At 43.0% G+C, this 18,577-nt stretch overlaps 1 protein-coding gene across 9 annotated transcripts in view; it reads right to left on the bottom strand.

Moving 5' to 3' along the window:
* DNAH3 (dynein axonemal heavy chain 3) overlaps positions 1–18,577 on the bottom strand; it is a 167,162-nt gene that overhangs the window by 24,118 nt on the left and 124,467 nt on the right. For all 9 annotated transcript variants that reach the window (XR_011494269.1, XR_011494270.1, XM_044747042.2 and 6 more), the window contains 8 exons: positions 17,531–17,654; positions 17,283–17,439; positions 16,923–17,066; positions 15,301–15,967; positions 13,846–14,011; positions 12,053–12,269; positions 7,836–8,018; positions 2,396–2,594 (listed from right to left, as the gene is read on the bottom strand). Coding sequence is in view for 7 of the 9 variants with exons in the window: in XM_044747042.2 (XP_044602977.2) it covers positions 2,396–2,594; positions 7,836–8,018; positions 12,053–12,269; positions 13,846–14,011; positions 15,301–15,967; positions 16,923–17,066; positions 17,283–17,439; positions 17,531–17,654 (1,857 nt within the window). In the remaining 2 variants the exon portion in view is untranslated. The remainder of the gene's footprint in view (positions 1–2,395; positions 2,595–7,835; positions 8,019–12,052; positions 12,270–13,845; positions 14,012–15,300; positions 15,968–16,922; positions 17,067–17,282; positions 17,440–17,530; positions 17,655–18,577) is intronic.

The raw sequence follows: 18,577 nt of genomic DNA, 5'->3' as shown, positions 1-18,577 counted from the left end.
GTTTAATTTTATTGTCTACCTCTCCCTCAAAGCTATAAGCTCCTGCTGTGTTTACTACAATCTGGCACAATGCTTGATACGATTAGCAATAAATACACATTGAATGAACACTGCCCCTTATCCCAGTCATAGATGGAGAAGGCAACAGGAGCCATGGGCACGTGTTTTGAATATTCAAGTCTGGGAGTTGGGTTGGATAGATCAGTCATCCTTGTGAGTGAGTGAATGAGGCAGTCTCGAGAGAAAGAGCGAGGGTGGGAGAAGCAGCTTGCAGGCTTGCAACCAGACAAGCCTGCCCAGAAACGAAGCAGGGCCCTTCTTCTCCTTAGTGCCCATCATGCTAACAATTGATTGAGTGAGCCCTGATCCCATCCCAGGGCAGCACTCATTTTGTTGACGTGTTGGAAAAAAGTCAGGAGCCTTTTTGGCTCAGGGTATTGTAAACACTTGCCAAGCTCAGGCACATCAAAAAAAGTTATACTTGAAACATATTGTATTAAGCACAACAGGCCAAATCCATCCCGTTCCCAATGCAAGCACAGCAACCAAACAAATATTTCCCATGAAGGTTCCTTTTCGCATTCAGGTAAATGATCTGCTTCATTTAAATTCAAGGTACTCAAAACAAATTCAACTGTTTCTTGCTCCATCCCAATGTACTGGCCAAATTCTGGAGTTTAAGTGAATAATATACACAACTCACTTCAATTTTAAAATAAAGAAGGCGAATAGTGGGTGCTGTGCTGATCATCAGTGATCCAAGGAGAGAACTCACTTTTGTGCCCTGGCTATGCTTTGTGTATCTCAGCAGTTCTCAATCCTGGCTGCACCCGAGAAAACCCAGGAGTTTAAAGAAATACTAATGCTCAGGCCACACCCAGACCAATGGAGTAAGAATCTCTAGGGGCGGGGGCACGGGCTTCAGCATTCTTTACACTCCCCAGGTGATTCTAGGGTGCAGCCAGGGTGGAGAAGTCCTGGCTAACTTATCCTTGCTCAGGCCAACACCTCAGCTGCTTCCCTAAAGGATCCTCCTATAAAGTCCACTCCCTCCTTGTCCATTCCTGATTACCGTTGCATCTTCTTCCTGGGATTTTTGGCCAGAAACCGGCCAGCGAAGAGGGAATGCTAATCAATGGGAAGCAGAAGCCAGAGGCTCCCAAATAAGAGACCAGGAATTTCTAATATTTCAGAAGGAATGGAGGAATAGCGAGACTGTTCCCAGGACAGGATTCAAAAGGCAGGAAATACCACTTGAGCTGGTTTTTAAAGTCCTTGTTCAGTTCTCAGACACCGGTAGAAATACCAGATCCTATATCTAACTGGGATTTTAAGGAGAATGAATATTCACCTATTAATGATTCTAGGCTCAGTTATATGAGGAGTTTCCTGCCCCCCACCCTCCTCTACTACCCTCTCCCCATTTCTAAGCCACTGTATCCTTGTCTCTCCTGCTCCCCATCCCAGTTTCTGTCTCTGCCTCCCTTTGTCCCACTTCTCTCCCTCTAACTCTCCATTTCCAGCTCATGCTCCATCTCTCCATCTTTCTCTCCTCTGTGTGTGTGTGTCTTTGTCTCTCTTCTCTCTGATCTCTCTTCTTCATACTCAAGCTCTGTCTTTTTGTGTCTCTCTGTCTCTGGGTGTGTCTCCATGTCTCTCTCACCCTCATCCTTTTTGTCTCTCAGTCTCTCTCTGTTTTTGTCTGTCTGTCTCTCCCCACATCTTTCTTTCTGTATCTGACATTGTGTGCATGAGTCTCTCTCTCCTCCATCTTCTGTCTTTCTCCCTCCTGATCTCTCTCTCCCAGTTCATTATCTCTGTGTGTGCATGTGTGTGGGTATGCATGGGTGTGTGTGTGTGCATGTCTAGGCATCTGGGTCTCTCTCCATTTCTTTCTCAGTCTCTTTCTCTTCATCTATCTCTTTCTTTGTCTCTGACTCATTATCTATCTTTCAGATATCTGTCTGGCTATCTCTCAGTTTCTCTCTGTCACTCTTTCTCTATCTTTCTCTCTCTAGCTCTTTGTTTCTCTCTCTCCTTCTCACTCACACGCTACTCTGTGTGTGCCTGCTCCACATCAGTCCTTTCGTCTCCACGATCTTCATTTCTGCAATGATTTGCAGGCAGGGGCCTTCAGTAAGCTCAGCTTCACCTACAGATACCTGTACTTTTCCGACTGATGAGAGGAGGGAGGCAGGGGAAGAAACACTAGAGAGCTCTTTGGGTGTACACGCACATCCTGGTGCCATTCTTATTTCCCCCAAGATTCCACAACACTGCCTACAGGCCTGGGGCAGGGTGGGTAGGGGGATGCTGGACCCTCCCTGGCAGGGAAGAGCAGCCTGTGTAGGCCTCTGGGTGGGGTGGGGTGGGGTGAGGTGCTAAAGGGGGTTACCGCTGCCACTGGGGTCCGGCTTCCTCTCTGGTTTCAGCCCTTTCATGACACAGATGCTCTCCATGACCAGCTTGACAGGGCCTGGTGGGTTCTGCATCGCCTTCACCAGTGAGATGTCTGCAGGGTTCAGGGTGTCGAGCGCAGTGAGCGCAGCCTCCAGTGCTGGCATCGCCTCTGCCAGGTCCCCCTCACATTCATTCTGTGGGCACAGGGACAGGCATGGTGAGTGCCCAGTGCCCTGCACCCTGGGGGTGAAACAGAACTCTGCTCCTGGAGGAAGCCGGAGGAGGTGCTTCCACCCCGACGTCCTTGTAGCATGGTGCCTCCTCTGGAGCTCTGCACTCAAGGGTGGCTCTAACTGGCCCCCAGCAGGGATGTGTGCATGGCCTTTGGGGCTGCGGTTTGGGTGCCTTGGACATTTGAGAATCCACCTGGTTTGTAACCTTAAAAAAATCAAGCTTTTGGTTTTTAACAAACTCTCAAGAGATATATGCAGTGGGTGACTTCACACCCATTGATCAAGGATGTGTTGAGATGGAGTAATGGATGAGGCTTAGAAGGTGAGTGACAGATGGGAAGGGAGTTAGGACAAGTTTAGGGAAGAGATAAAGGCAACAGGGTTGGGAGAAAGTCAGGGGTGGGTGGGGGTCTGGGATACATTGTAGCTCAGAGACAGCCAGGGGTGAAGTCGGGGTAGGATGAGGCTTGGGGATAGGATGGAGTTTAAGCTCAGAATTTAAGGATGAGGAATGGGGACAGAGATTAGGGCCGGGTAGTGAGCTCTGGGAAAAGGAGACAGTGTATGTTTTGTCTATGATTTCTTCATTTAAAAACAAAATTAATACAATGGAATATTATTCAGCCATAAAAAGGAATGAAGTACTAATTCATGCGACATGGATAAACCTTGAAAACATCATGTTAAGTGAAAGAAGCCAGACACAAAACACCACGTTCTGTAAGATTCCATTTACATGAAATGTGCAGAAAAGGAAAATCCACAGGGGCAGAAAGTAGGTTAGTGGTTGCCAGCGGCTGGGGAGAGGGAGGAAGGGCAGTGACTGCTAATGGGTATAGGTATCTTTTCAGAGGGACGAAATGTTCTAGAATTAGATAGTGGTGATGATGGTTGTACAACTTTGTGAATATACTAAAAACCAACAAATTGCATCATTTAAAAGGGTGAATATTCATGGTATGTCAATTATGTCTCAATTTTTTAAAAAAGAAAGCTTAACATTATAAGACCTTGGAACTGGAAGGGATCTTATACATTACTTAGCAATTCAATTACCAAATCCAACAACAACAACAACAAATCAAGTTTCAGGAGGTAAAATGAGTTAGCCAAGGTCACATAGCTGGTTAGTCACAGAGTCAAGGTCCAGCCCTGGGCTCCTGGTTCCCTCTCAGCGAATTCTCTGTCAGTCCCCCAGTCCGTGGAGCAATCACACAGCCATGACTCAAGTGAAACTTCCCAAGAGGACGTCAGTTCTTAGGCAAAGCAGCATGTGTTCCTGCAGTTTTATTGTGACAGGCAAACAAAACAAAGTTGGTTCCACCTTCTCATACGTGTGTGTGTATCATGGATTCTTTATTTTAGGTTTTCTGCTTTTCTTATAAACTTATAGAAATATTTTATTTGGCTTCATTATATGAAAACAACCCCCTCTCCCAAAAAAAGGAGCCATGTCAGATGTCCCCAATATCAAAACGGAACGGCCTGCCTTGAATGGCAGTAATGGCTCAGTCCCAGGGGCGACTCAGTTTGCCCCCTCTTCAGCCCTGGGTTACGCGCCAGAGTGACAGGCAAGAGGAAGAAGAACCAAAACTGATCCCTGCTGTTTCTCATGATCAGCTTCTGGAAGGGTTTGGTGGCAGAGGAAACCAAAGGTGTTGGCTCAGCCATAGGTTTGGATTCTCGGTGGATTTCAAACACCCCACGTGCCATGGCTTCCTATTAGCAATAGTTCTGTGTCACTTTCTTATAATGGGCTGGACAGCTAGTGGCTCATACTTGCTTCATGCCTCCCAGTGGCCTCGTAGCTCTGCTCCCTTTCCTAAGGGGCAAGGCCTGGGGTCTAGCTCAGGGTAAACTTGTTTGTCAAGTGACTCAAAAAGGCTGTAATTGTAACATTATCTGTAACAGTGATTCTTAACCCTGACTCTGCATCAGAGTCACAGAGGAGCATTTAGGGCATCCGCATGGTCAGGCCCACACCTAGAGTTTCTGATTCACTCAGTCTGGGTGGGGTCTGGGCATCTGCATTTTTAAAACTCCAAGGGTGATTGTGACACAGCTCTGTTGAGAAACTCCAGTTTACACTCTTGAAACAGTGAAAACAGAGCAGGAAGGAATAGACTTCAGTACCCAAAGGGGAATGGCTACTTGATGGGTGAAGCACCTACTTAAAATGGTCATTAAAATGATTATATGACATTTTGGAAAAACATTTTTGATAGAAGGCTAAAGAAATAAGAAAGCATGATGCAAAGCACCATTATGCTATGATTGCAGTAGCATAAAATTATCCACGTGTATAGACAAGGACTAGAAGGAAACTTGGAAAATTGCAAAGATGCTAAAGTCGAGTTCTTAAAAATTCTTTCATATGGTTATTACTGTTACATCATTCATTTCTTTGCAAAAAGCATCATAATTAAAAATGACCCCTATGGCTTAGTGCAAGGAGCAACTGAGCTGTTTGAGAGGTATGAAGCACAGTGCGCTCTGAGGAAACGTAACCAACTCTGCAGCAATTCTGGCATCACTTATTATCCTCATTAGGGGGAAAAGATATGATTCATTAGCTTAAAAATAACCGACCAATTTAAGTAAACCAGGTACTTGCGAAACAAGTGTTTGAGGTCTGACTTTCTGCCTGGCTCCTAATCTCCCCAGAATGGATTCCATTCACGCTGTTTAGCCTCTACACCGTGTCAGGCACTGCACTGGGTGCTCTCCATCTTATCTCATGCCTAGGGGTGAGAGGAGATTAGAGAAAACTAGCAGTCCTCCTGTGGACCCCTGAGAGCTTCAGGAAGGGGTTCTGATCCTCATGGAAGCCTCAGGGAAATTTAGAGCAAGCACAGGTTTCGTCTCCTCCTTGGATAGTTTCTTCCACCTCCTGACTCACCTTCAGGATGTCACTCCCACTTCAGGGACGGGATGGCAGAGCATTAGACCTCACCCTTCACACCGAAACCCTGGGTGGCAGTTTACTGCCCAGGAATGGGTGTGGTAGGTCATCTTCTTGTAAAGCTCATGTCACCCCTTGGGTCCCTCCTGCTGCAGCAAGTCATTGTTTGCCCCTGACAATGTAGAGCAGAATCCTGGGTGTGGCGGGCCCCCACGTGGTGAGAGGCTGCCCTTTATCAAATAGGCAAGTCCACTCGGTACAAGGTAAACAACAATTGTTTTGGAGAAGAGCTAACATGGACCATTAAGCTCTGACTGTGTGCTGGACACATGTTACAAGCTTTACATGTTTTTCTCTTAGTATCTTATTTTATAGATGAGGAAACTAAGCAGATATTGAACCCTGATGTGCCTGATTCCAGTAGAGAACCATGGAGGAGTTGTAAATTCATGTGTCTCCAGGCCCAGGCCAGTGATATGAACTTGGGAAGTGGGCGGCTGGGGCTTTGGTGAACTGGAATACTCAAGGGGAAGCATCTATTCAATGCTATGGATGGGTACAACCCAGGAATGCAGGTCCAACGTTGCCAGAATGCTTGATTTTTTTCCATAAAGAAAAGCAGAAACTTTAGAAGTTTCACTTGAAATCTCTTGATTTTTAAAAGCTGGTAATTATTTCAGATTTTAAAAGAATACTGTGTGTGTGTCACAGTGTATGTGTGCTCCCTAGCTGCTAGTTTGAAACTTCTGGAATAATGGTCAAATGCAAGGGCTTTGGAATAAAAGAACTGTGGGTTTGAATCCTGATTCTGTCACTTGGTAGCTGTGTGACCTTGGACAAGTCATTTAACTTCTTGTACCATGATTTCCTCATCTGTAAACCAGGAACAATACCATCTGCCTTGCAGGGCTGTTGGGACGATAAAAGATAAGTTACGTAAATCAAGTAAAGGAGAATACAACCTCCACAAGGGAAGGAATTTTGTCCATCTTGTTCATTCCAATTTCCCCATGTCCTACAAGAGTGCTAGCACCTAGTAAGTGTTCAATAAATATTTGATAAATAAAGGAATACAAAAGAAACCTCCATGGTGCTGATAAGGAGCAGTTATTATTACAATCTCTCATAGAATGGCAAATCACCTGCCAGACCGTGGTTCTTGGTGCCTGGTGGTTACTGTTTTTTATGGTTCCACTGGTCTTCTGCCCATGCCATGAGGACTACGAGTGAGCAAGCCTCTCTTATCCAGGGCATTCATTGTGTGACTCTGAGACCAGGGATTGGACCCAAGGGAATCTACGAAAGGCCAGTCTAAGGACTCAATGAAGAAAAGCCAGTCTGGAAGGCCTGCCCTTTTGGAGAAAGTGCCCCATTAACTAGAAGCCAAACACAAGCTACTTATTGTTCAAGATCTTGCTTGAAGAATGGTCAAAAGAATTTTCTGTGAAGTGGGAGCAGAGGGACAAATATGTTAAGCTAAGTGCCATGAACCTTGGATTCTCATCCCACTAACTAGTTGTGCAGCTCCGGAAAATCATTTCACCACTGAACCTTAAGGTCGTTGGCTTTCAGATCTTGACACTTGCCATTCCTAAGTCCAAGGTAATTGTGATACTCAAATGGAACTGTGTAACTTGAAAGTGTTTTGAGAAATATATAACATCATATGAATGTTAATCTGATTTTCTTCTAATAGCTGAATGCAGGTGAAGCCCTTCCCAGAACTATTTTTCTTTGGTATAAGAATCACTTTCAAATGGGGTCCTCTAGGTTCGACAGTCTGTCATCTGACAAATATTTATTCCACACCTACAACCTGCCAGGCACATTTAAGCAAAAATGTGAAGGAGGTAAAGGAGATAACCATGTGGATATCTGGAGGAAGAGCATTCGGGGCAGAGGGAACAGCCTGTGCAAGGGCCCTAAGGTGGGAATCTGCCTTGTGTTTATTTGAGGAATAGCCAGGAGGCCAGTGTGGCCAGAGCAGAGTGAATGAGGGAAAGTAATAAGAGATGAGGTTAGATCATGCTAGGGCTTGTAGGCCTTGACTCTGAGTGAGATGGAGAATATCTGGAAAACAATAATGCTTCCTGGGCAGAGCCAAGTATCAGAATGACTTGCTTCATCACGTACTAGCTGTGTGATGCTGGGAAAGTCACCTACTCTTTCAAGCCTCACTCTTCTCACCTGCAAGATGGGCATGACCACACATATTCTGAAGGACTATGTCAGGCTCTAATAAGACAATGGATGAACCCAGAAAATGCTGGTTCCCTCCCTTTGCTCTCTGTTCTTTATACCTTGATTGCTTGAGAAACGGCGGCAGCAGCATTGGCTTCCTTTTCATCTGCCTGCACCAAAAGTTTCTTGGCATCTGCTTCCCTCGTCTCTTCTTCAATTTTCACCATCATCTTAGCAGTCTCCTCAGAGGTCTGGATGAGCTGGGGTTGGAGGGCAGTCAGTTCTACTTGCATGACTGCCACCTAGCAAGGAGAGAGGGGTGGGAGGAATGCAGGGTCAGCTATGTCAATGCCAAAGATGGTACAATTGGCAAGAGCAAAAATGATTCTTCAACCTATAACAATACTAACGATTGGGGCCGGCCTGGTGGTTTAACGGTTAAGTGAGCACGTTCCGCTTTGGTGGCCTGGGGTTCACTGGTTCGGATCCTGGGTGTGGACATGGCACCGCTTGGCAAGCCATGCTGTGGCAGGTGTCCCACATATAAAGTAGAGAAAGACAGGCACGGATGTTAGCTCAGGGCCAGTGTTCCTCAGCAAAAGGAGGAGGATTGGCAGCAGATGCTAGATCAGGCCTAATCTTCCTCAAAAAAAAAAACACTAATGATTTTAACATGGTACTGGGTGTATATTTGTGGGCTGGAGTTTATCTCTTTGATCCTTCAGTACTTAGTTATTGAGTTCATACTACATGTTATGAAGCACTGTGCTAGGCACTAGAGATATAATGGTAAACTTGAAATTTTAAGAAAAGGTACAGTTTCCTTCTGTGCTGAGCTGACATTCTAATGTTGGGGGCAGGGAGAGAGAGAACAAAAGCAAGTTGGGGAGAAAAAAACTATATTTTTTTAAGGCTGTGAAGGAAACATACACGGCTGAAATACCTGGATAGAAGGAAGTTTCAAGGCCATTTTTTCCAACAGTCTGATGCCTTCTAAAATATTCCTGCCAAGAAGTTTTCTGGCCACTGTTTGAACACCTCTAATGATGAGCAGCTCATCATCTCTCAGGAGAGTTGTGCCATTTTTCAGACAACTAAATGCATCAGATTTTCAAGATGAAGAGCTGGAATTTACCCCCATGCAGTTTTCACCCACTGGTGCTGATTCTGCCTTCTAAGGCAGCTCAGATGCACATTTGAAGAGGGTTTCATGACTTTGCACCCACTGCCCCCAGCAATCCCAGGTGAGAGAAGCACATCATCTGGCTGGGTTAGCAACACAGGCTCTTGGGTCATGCAGATCTGAGTTTCAATTCTGGTCCAACCGCTCGTGATGGTTAATTATGAGACTGTGTGATTGTAGGCAAGTTCCCTGGTCTCTCTGCATCTTGGTTTCTTTGTGTGTAACATGGAGATGACAACAGTACTTTTCTCATTCACAGTGCTGGGCACGCAGTAGGGCTCAAGAAATGTTAACTGGCACTGTCATTCCTTCCTGCTCCTCAAACAACATGGTTTGCTCACACTTGTCTGCACAGACTCCAATTTTTAACATCTTTCTAAAAGCCAAGGACCCTGAGTTGGACCCAGGAGGCCCAGAAGCAGAGACACAGAGGCCACCTCTGGTGTTCTCTCATCCCTGTGCTGCAGCGTTGGTGTACCTGCTGGGCTCAGCAACAGGCCAACCTAGTGCAAACCATCCAGTAGCCTCAGTTCTTTGTCAGTGCTGAAAATTCATGTCTGCATCTGGCTCTCATTTGAGATGGTTTGTCAAGTGGCTCCAAGCACAAATCAATTACTATTCACATGCTAGGGATTTTGCAAGCTTGTGTCAGCTCATTTCATCTTCATAGTAACCCTATGAAGTAAAGACTGTTATCGCCTTTTTAATAGAAGAAGAAACTGGGGCCCCAATAGGTTCAAGGTTCTAAATCTGATAAGTTGTAGAGCTGGAATTTGAGCCCAGGGCTGTCTGACTCCACAAAGGCCTGCTCTTAATCAGTGCTGTATCCTGTCCAGTTCCCCAATGACAGTATCCAGGGCCAGGGCAAGGGTGAGGCAAGGGAGGTACTTGCCTTGGGCACAAAATTTAAGGGGCAACAAAAACCTCAGTACTCAAGATAAATAGTATTTTATTGCAATATTTTAAGAAGTCAAAATTAATGCAAAAAACTCTATGATGAACTAAATATCAAAATCTTAAATAAGTGAAACTGTCACTATTTGCACATGACATGATTTTATATATAGGAAACCCTAAAGAATCCCTAAAAAACTTTTAGAAATAATAAATGAGTATGGTAAAGTTGCAGGAGACAAAATCAACATACAAAAATCAGTTGCGTTTCTATACACTAACAACGAAGTAGCAGAAAGAGAAATTAAGAATACAATTCCATTTACAATTGCAACAAAAAGAATAAAATTCCTAGGAATAAACTTAGCCAAAGAGGTGAAAGACCTGTATACTGAAAACTATAAAATATTGTTAAAAGAAATAGAAGACACAAAGAGATGGAAAGATATTCCGTGCTCTTGGATAGGAAGAATTAACATAAAATATCCATACTTTCTAAAGCATTCTACAGATTCAATGTAATCTCTATCAAAGTTCTAATGACATTTCTCACAGAAATAGAACTAAGAATCCTAAAATTTATATGGAACCCAAATAGCCAAAGGAATCCTGAGAAAAAAGAACAAAGCTGGAGGTATCACACTCCCTGATTTCAAAATATACTACAAAGCCATAGTAACCAAAACAGCATGGTACTGGCACAAAAACAGACACACAGATCAATGGAACAGAATCAGGAGCCCAGAAATAAACCTACACATCTATGCACAGCTAATTTTCGACAAGAGAACCAAGAACATACAATGGAGAAAGAAAAGTTTCTTCAATAAACAGTGTTGGGAAAACTGGACAGCCATATGCAAAAGAATGAAAGTAGACCATTATCTTACACCAGACACAAAAATTAAATCAAAATGGATTAAAGACTTGAATGTAAGACATGAAACTTCTAGAAGAAAACATAAGCAGTATGCTCTTTGGCCTCCGTCTCAGGAGCATATTTTCAAGTACCATTTCTGACGGGGCAAGGGAAGCAATAGAAAAAATAAACAAATGGGACTACATCAAACTAAAAAGCTTCTGCACAGCAAAGGAAACCATCAACAAAACAAAAAGACAACCTAACAACTGGGAAAAGATATTTGCAAACCATATATCTGATAAGGGGTTAATATCCAAAATGTATAAAGAACTCATACATCTCAACAAAAAACCCCTAAAAACCCAATTAAAAAATGGATAAAAGATCTGAACAGAGATTTCGTCAAAGAAGATATACAGACGGCCAACAGGCACATGAAAAGATAGTCAACATCATTAACTATCAGGGAAATGCAAATCAAAACTACCATGAGATATCACCTCACTCCATGAGAATGGCTATAATTAACAAGACAGAAAATAACAAGTGTTGGAGAAGATGTAGAGAGAAGGGCTCATACACTCCTGATGGGAAGGCAAACTGATGCAGCCACTATGGAAAACAGTATGGAGATTCCTAAAAAAATTAAGAATAGAACTACCATATGATCCAGCTATTCCACTGCTGAGTATTTATCCAAAGAACATGAAAACACAAATGTGTAAAGACATATGCACCCCTATGTTCATTGCAGCATTATTCACAATAGCCAAGACTTGGAAGCAACCTAGGTGCCCATCAAGGGAGGAATAGATAAAGATGTGGTATATTTACACAATGGAATACTACTCAGTCATAAAAAAATGATGAAATATGGCTATTTGTGACAACACGGATGGACCTTGAGGGTATTATGTTAAGCAAAATAAGTCAGAGGGAGAAAGTCAAATATCATATGGTCTCACACATAAACAGAAGATAAAAACAATAACAAACAATCACTTGGAGACAGAGATTGTATTGGTGGTTACCAGAGGGGAAGGGGGGAGGTAGGAGGGGGAGAGGGGTGATTAGGCACATGTGTCGTAATGGATGGTAATTAGTCTTTGGGTGGTGAACATGATGTAATCTACACAGAAATCAAAATATAATAACGTACACCCGAAATTTGTATAACGTTATAAACCAATGTTACAGCAATAAAAAACCATCTTAAATAAAGACAGAATCTCCATAGGGCTGGGATTAGGCTGAGGAAAGTGCGACGAGTGCTGCAAATGCAGGGTCAGACGCTGTCTTATTTGGTGCCCTCTGAAATTCTGCACTTGAACAAGTGCCTCAAAGCATCCACCTAGTCCTTGACCTCTTTGTCCCTATTCTATTTTGGCAGTGCTTACCTGTGAAGCTGCAAATTCGAGTTTCTGCAGGCCTGTCAGGTAGCGGTTCCTCATCATATCAACCTCTTGCCTCTTGCTATTCAGGAGCGTCTTGAAGGTTAGGATCAATTCGAGGTAGGAGGTGGGGGTAACGTAGTTGTGTCTGCGAAGCGTGTTGTAGTAATCAAGCGAAATGTTCTTCACACTCTCCTGGAAATATTTGCACATGGAGATGACCCTGCCAAGGACACAAGGGCGGTTAGGCAGGCCCAACTTCCTCCAGAGCGATCTAGCACAGCTTCAGTTACAGACAGGAGGATATGAGAAGGTGCATGCCGACTGTGGCCCACTAGAACCCCAAATTCTCAGAAGACAAGTGAACATAGCTGCGAGAAGAATTGGGGAGGTGTATATTCTTACTAGAATGATCTTTGAGCAGTAATTTCTACCTCTGATCATTTTGGTGAATCACCAGGGCTTAAGGAGGCGTTCTTAACCCTTGGCAGTCTGGTAAAGCCTCTGGACTTTGCAGAATAATGTTTAAAATGCATAAAATAAAATAAAATATATATGATTACAAAGGATACTAATTGTGGTGAAATAGTTTTCAAAATATTTTGAAAACCAAATTTGTGATATAGTAATATACGTGCTTTTAATCAATGCATTAAATCAGGGATCAGCAAACTTCTTCTGGAAAGGGCCAGATAGTAAATATTTAGGCTTTGTGGGCCACACAGTCTCTGTGGCAGCTATTCAACTCTGCCATTATAGTGTGAAAAAAAGGGCGTGGCTGTGTTCCAATAAAACTTTATTGACAAAAACAGGCTGTGAACTGGTCTTGGCCAGAGGATCCTAGTTTGCCAAACTCTGCATTAAATAATGTTTGGGCAGCAGGTCTAAAAAATACCATAATTTTGAAGGAAATGATATATTGAGGTACCTGTAATGACTGAACAAGTCATTTTAAAAAAAAACTGCGATTCCTATCGGTAATAAATCCTGCTAATCCTACTGGGGTTTACTGCCTACATTCTTCATTGAAGGAAATGCAAAATACCAGTTGGATGTCAGTGAAAATGAAGATGTAATTTTTCTCCATTCACATTCACTGACCATCTGAATTCTATCCATGAGTGTATAGACCTAAGTTAAGGGCCTTCTGGCCTAGGGAATAAAGTTGAAAGTTCTTAAAATGTAATTTAAAGCTATCAAAATTCTGATCTCTGCCTACTTCTTCACTTTCCATTCATTCATTTACTAAGCAGTAATTAAACCTACTATGTACCAGGCATCTGCCCTAGCACTTAGTGTAGTGCCTACACTAAGGACATAGAGGCAGGCAAGGCAGACGACATGACTCCTGCCTTCATAAGGCACCCAGGGTGATTGACATTCTCATATCCTCCCTTACTCTAGCCAAAATTAAGTGTTTTTTTTTTTTTTAATATATCTGTGCTTTATACATACAAGAGTAAGTTTTTTCACCCTCACAAGAACCAGTTTTCATCCCCCTGGCAGTTATAGTGCCCCTGTTGAGAATGCATGCTCTAAGACCATGGAAATAGCTATATTATCTCCAGGTTATCATAACTATGACAACAGTGTGTCTCCAGGACAATTCTGAAAAATGAAATTTTATTCTTGTTCAGTAAAGGTGTTTCATTAAATATCCAACTAAATGTGATTTAAAAGTATAAGACATTTCTATATATAAACTGAGAAATCTTAAAACGATGACAAGAATAGAGCCAATATCTAGATTTTCAATTTGGAATATTTGGTTGGGGTACTAAAAAGCAGCTAACACTTACTCTACCCGAATACTGTCATCAAGCTCCACATCTTCCAGAAATTTGTTGGCCACCAACTCCAGGGCATCAGTGGGCCAGGACTGGAACCAGTCAATCGTACAGCAATTGATCAGTGAAGGGAACATACGCAGGCGGTTCCGGAAGGCATCCCCAATTGGACTCATGGCTAATGAAAAGTACACTTTATTAGTTCCCTTTCTCCAAGGTAGGCCCAACGGGGCAGGCAGATCTTTCCAAGGATTCTGGTGGGGTAAGGGGATGATCATGTTTCCTGTTAGTACATGGGGTGTAATTCCTGGGGTCAAACTGGAAATAGTCACGGTGAGTGCCTGGGAAGTGCAGGGGAATCATGGGATATTTTCCTGCAGTTTTTTGATGGGAATTCAGTATATTACAATAAGCTTCTAACTGGTCTCTCATTCCCATTATTGTCCCTTCCACATCCTTCCAGTCACTTAGCCAGAGTGATTTGAGCCCTTTGATTCACTTGCTCTATTTGTGCTGACTCAGACACAAGGGAGCCATGGATGCCCCAGACATAATTACTTATGGAAGTTGCTGTGAGGGCCATCAGCTTCTGTTTCTGACAGATGTTTCTGACCCCATCTCCACCAACCACAAATTCTGGATTCTATACCCCAAATTCCATTCACTTTTTATTGAGACTCAATGTGGTAGGAGGAAGCATGATGTACAGGTGGAGGTATGAAGAGGTCAGGGTGGCTGAAGAACAGAGAGAGAAGGGGAAGCTTGGTTTGAGATGAGGGTGGAGAGGATGCATGGGACAGTCTGGTAGGTGGTCTTATAAAACCACAGGTTAGGAATTTTGGTCTTTATCCTCATAGAAAGCAGTTTAAGTTTTTAATTTGTGTGTGTGTGTGTGTCTGCATCTACATACAGTGATTATATTTGCAATACATTAAAAAAATCATCCTGGCTCAGTGGAACAGAAAGGTCTGGAACAGACAAGAGTGGACAGAAAACAGTTAGAAGTTTGCAGAGATGAGGTCTGGGTGAGATGATAGAAGCTTAGCTAATGTGAAGGTGGTAGGGATGGAGATAAGTGAGTAGATATGAGAGAGAGCTAGGAGGTAGACACTGACAGAACATGGTAATGAGAGAGAGGAGTAATAAACACAACCCCTAGGTTTCTGGATAGACTGGGGATGTCATTCACAGAAAGAATACCAGACATTGTTCTGAGATGCTGTCAGGGTAATGTACTAAAAGGATGGAGAGGGTTCAGAGGAAAATTCAGAGAACTGAGCAGGGTGAAACAGGTTTAAAATAGTTGTTGAGGAGAGTGGAAGTTTCCAAACGAATTCCAGGCACTGACCCCTGGAATTTCTTGGCTGGATCAATCCTGCGACCATTGTAAGAGGATTGGTCTTAGGGGACTCAGGAGATCCTGAAACACCCAGAGGAAAAGGGCAAATTAAGTTTGCTTGTTCTTACCAAGGACAATGTGAAGGTTCTTCTTCACCCTCTCAATAAAGAAGTTATACATGGAAAGAGGAGTGACTTCCATCTTCTCTCCTTCTGTCCTAGCTGCCATTTGCATCTTCTCCACAATGTCAGCCTTCTCATCAGCTGGAAAGATGTTGGGAACATCACCTGTGTTCAGAAGCATGTTGATGTCCTCGACAAATGACTCATCCTTGATCTGGTTATCAGCAAAGAGGAACACAGTACTCTTGGTGGCCACACCAACCTGCAGCATGATCTTCTTCAGGTCCTCCCGCCAGTCATTGCTGGAGTAGTTCTTAGTGATCTCAATCTGGTACAGCTCGTATGAGTTCATAAATGTGGACAGTTTGCTGGCACTCTGCCGCCCACTGCCTCCAATGCCCACCAGGAGCAAGTGTCCTTTGTTCTGCTTCAGGACCCTGCAGATCCTCGAAATGTGCTCAATGGCAAACCTGAACATGACCAAGGACATGGGGGCCTTGCTGACATTGTTGAACTCTTCCAGGTAGTACTCCATGACCACTGTGAGCTGTTTCAGGTCAGTGATCTCATCATAGATTTTCTGGTCACTTTCTGGCTTGAAGAAATCTCCAAAGAAGAGGCTACGGATATTATCATCAACTATCTTTCCCGTGGGTGATAGGTGGATGAGGACCTGTGGGAAAGATGAGACTCAGTCAGGCATTCAGCCAGTGGCCCAACCACGATGGCAGTGGGAGGTATGGAGGGAGGGAACAGGAGATATACTTGTTTCCCCTGAGCACATTCTTCAAAGTCACAGTTCAGCAACAGTTGTTTTTTTTTTTAACATAATATGTGGATCTGATGGTTGTAGAGACCATGATGAAAGGACATTTGAGAAAAGAATGTTAAAGAGAGGGTAAATCTGTTTGCTAAGCAGTTAAAACACTGATGGTCAGATTGTAAGAATTCCCAGAGGAGGTGCTCGAAAAATGGCACCCTTTTTTTCAGGTACTTGCTCTTTCACCAAATAGAGGTATAGGCGCTCCCCTTGGTCCCCACTCTGTGCCTAGAGTAGGAATGTTTTAGATGCTTCCTCTTCCTCATACCAGAACCTGGCAGAACTTCTACACTTGGCCTCTGGATGCAACATGAAACACTTGGAATTTTTCTATGGAGAAATCACAGCTTCTTAAAAACAGAGGTAAAATTAAATGATGCAAATATATAGGCTTAAAACAACTTTCTCATATCAAAACAGAAAAGAGAAAGTGTTTACGAATGGGAAACCATGACAATCTTTCACTGGGCTGTGCCAGGGCCTCAATCAAACCATGAAAATTCATGGTTCATTTCTCAAGTCACAAATTAAATGACACTGAAAATGCATTCTAAGTTAATTATAAACAATAACATCATATCGTAAACTAGGCTGAATGGATCCAAACATATGTCACCAGGAAAGTAAAGCAAAATTGGGCCAAGTATAATATCACCACATTAAGTGATAGTGACCCAGTACCATTTCCTGAGATTCAGAGGGCAGAGCTGTGAGTCTCCACTAGGAAGGGAACCCGAAATCTGAGACTTTACACAATCAGCTATTTGGGACCATTTCTGAGGCCAAGTGATCACAGGGTCTGGCTTACCTTCTCTACAGTCTGCTTGAAGCAACTGGAGGTGGTTTCCTTCACCATGTTGAAAAAGACCTGTCTGTCCTCATGATCAATCAGACGGTCATAGAAGACTCGATAAACCTCATGGATCCAAAGCCGGATAAACTTTTCTACATCCTGAAAATACGGTGAATTATTTGAATGAATGGAAGGGAGTGCCTGAAGTAACAGTTCTCAAATAGTTTCTAAATCCTGGGGTTGATGCAAGGATTAAACGAGACAATGCTTATAAAATACTTAGCACAATGTTAGTTATTAGTATTATCATTGTATATTCCACATAGCCAAGGATATTGCTGAGTAAACTTGCTAACAGAAATGATAGTGGCTCACCTGCAGGTGGGTGTGAGGGCAGAGCAGTACCCCTTGGATCACCCGTGAGAAGTCCCGCAGATTAAAGACGTAATGTGACTTGGAGGGAGTTGGCAAAAAATTCTCCACTGCAGCTTTATAAATTGCCATAGTAGCTTGTACCAGCATCCTTCCATACCTTTGGATGAAGGGGAAGACAGACCAGTCAAGGAGAGTCCAGAACTCAGGACCCTCAGGCCAATATCCGGGAAGACACAGGAACTTCTTACCTTAAGAACATTACATCAAACCCTTTCCCGAAATGCCAGTCAGCGATTGAACTGAAAATTTTGGTTAAAATGTCATCCTCAAAGGCGTTGATGGAAATGATATTCAGATGGCGAGTGAATCGTCCTGGAAAACATGCACACACATGAGTGTGCACACACACTCACACTTACCTCTTGGGCCTAGTTATCCTGGGATACAGCAGAGTCAGTTTTCCCTCTGCCTGTGTTCTAGACCTGTGCTATTCGATACGGCAGCCTCTAGCCACATGTGGCTACTTGAACTTTTAAATTAATTACTATTAAGTAACATTAAAAATTGATTTCCTCTGTCTTACTACTAACATTTCAAGTCCTCAAGAGCAATAGCGGCTAGTGGCTGTTGTATTGCACAGTACACAGAACATTTCCGTGATTGCAGACGTTCTATTAACAGCACCAGTCTAGTGCTCAAGATTGTTTTTAAAAGATAAAGGCAATATGTGGTCATTGTAAAACAGTCAAACAATTCAGAAATACTTTCAGGAGCTGGTCTGGTGGCACAGTAGTTAAGTTCACACATTCTGCTTCGGCGGCCCAGAGTTCACCAGTTCCGATCCCGGGTGTGGACCTATGCACTGCTTGGCAAGCCATGCTGTGGCAGGCATCCCACATATAAAACAGAGGAAGATGGGCATGGATGTTAGCTCAGGGCCAGTCTTCCTCGGCAAAAAGAGGAGGATTGGTGGCAGATGTTAGCTCAGGGCTCATCTTCCTCAAAAAAAAAAATAAATAAATAAAGTAAAATAAAACATATTGAAAATATTATTAAAAAAGAAATAATTTCAAATGAAAGCCTTTCATTTACCTCCCAAACACCAAATCCATTCTTCCATCAAATTAACCACTATTAATTTGGTGTCCTTACATATCTATATCTATCAATCTACCTACCTATCTAAGGTTAGATATCTACATATTTCTATATCAGCTTTATTGAGATGTAATTCACATACTACACAATTCACCCATTTAAAATACACAATTCAATGTTTTTGTAGTATATTTGGA

Source organism: Equus asinus, chromosome 14 (assembly GCF_041296235.1).
Source record: "Equus asinus isolate D_3611 breed Donkey chromosome 14, EquAss-T2T_v2, whole genome shotgun sequence".
Lineage (NCBI taxonomy): Eukaryota > Metazoa > Chordata > Mammalia > Perissodactyla > Equidae > Equus > Equus asinus.
Note: the sequence above shows the minus strand (reverse complement) of the source record. Positions and strands in the feature narration are given on the sequence as shown.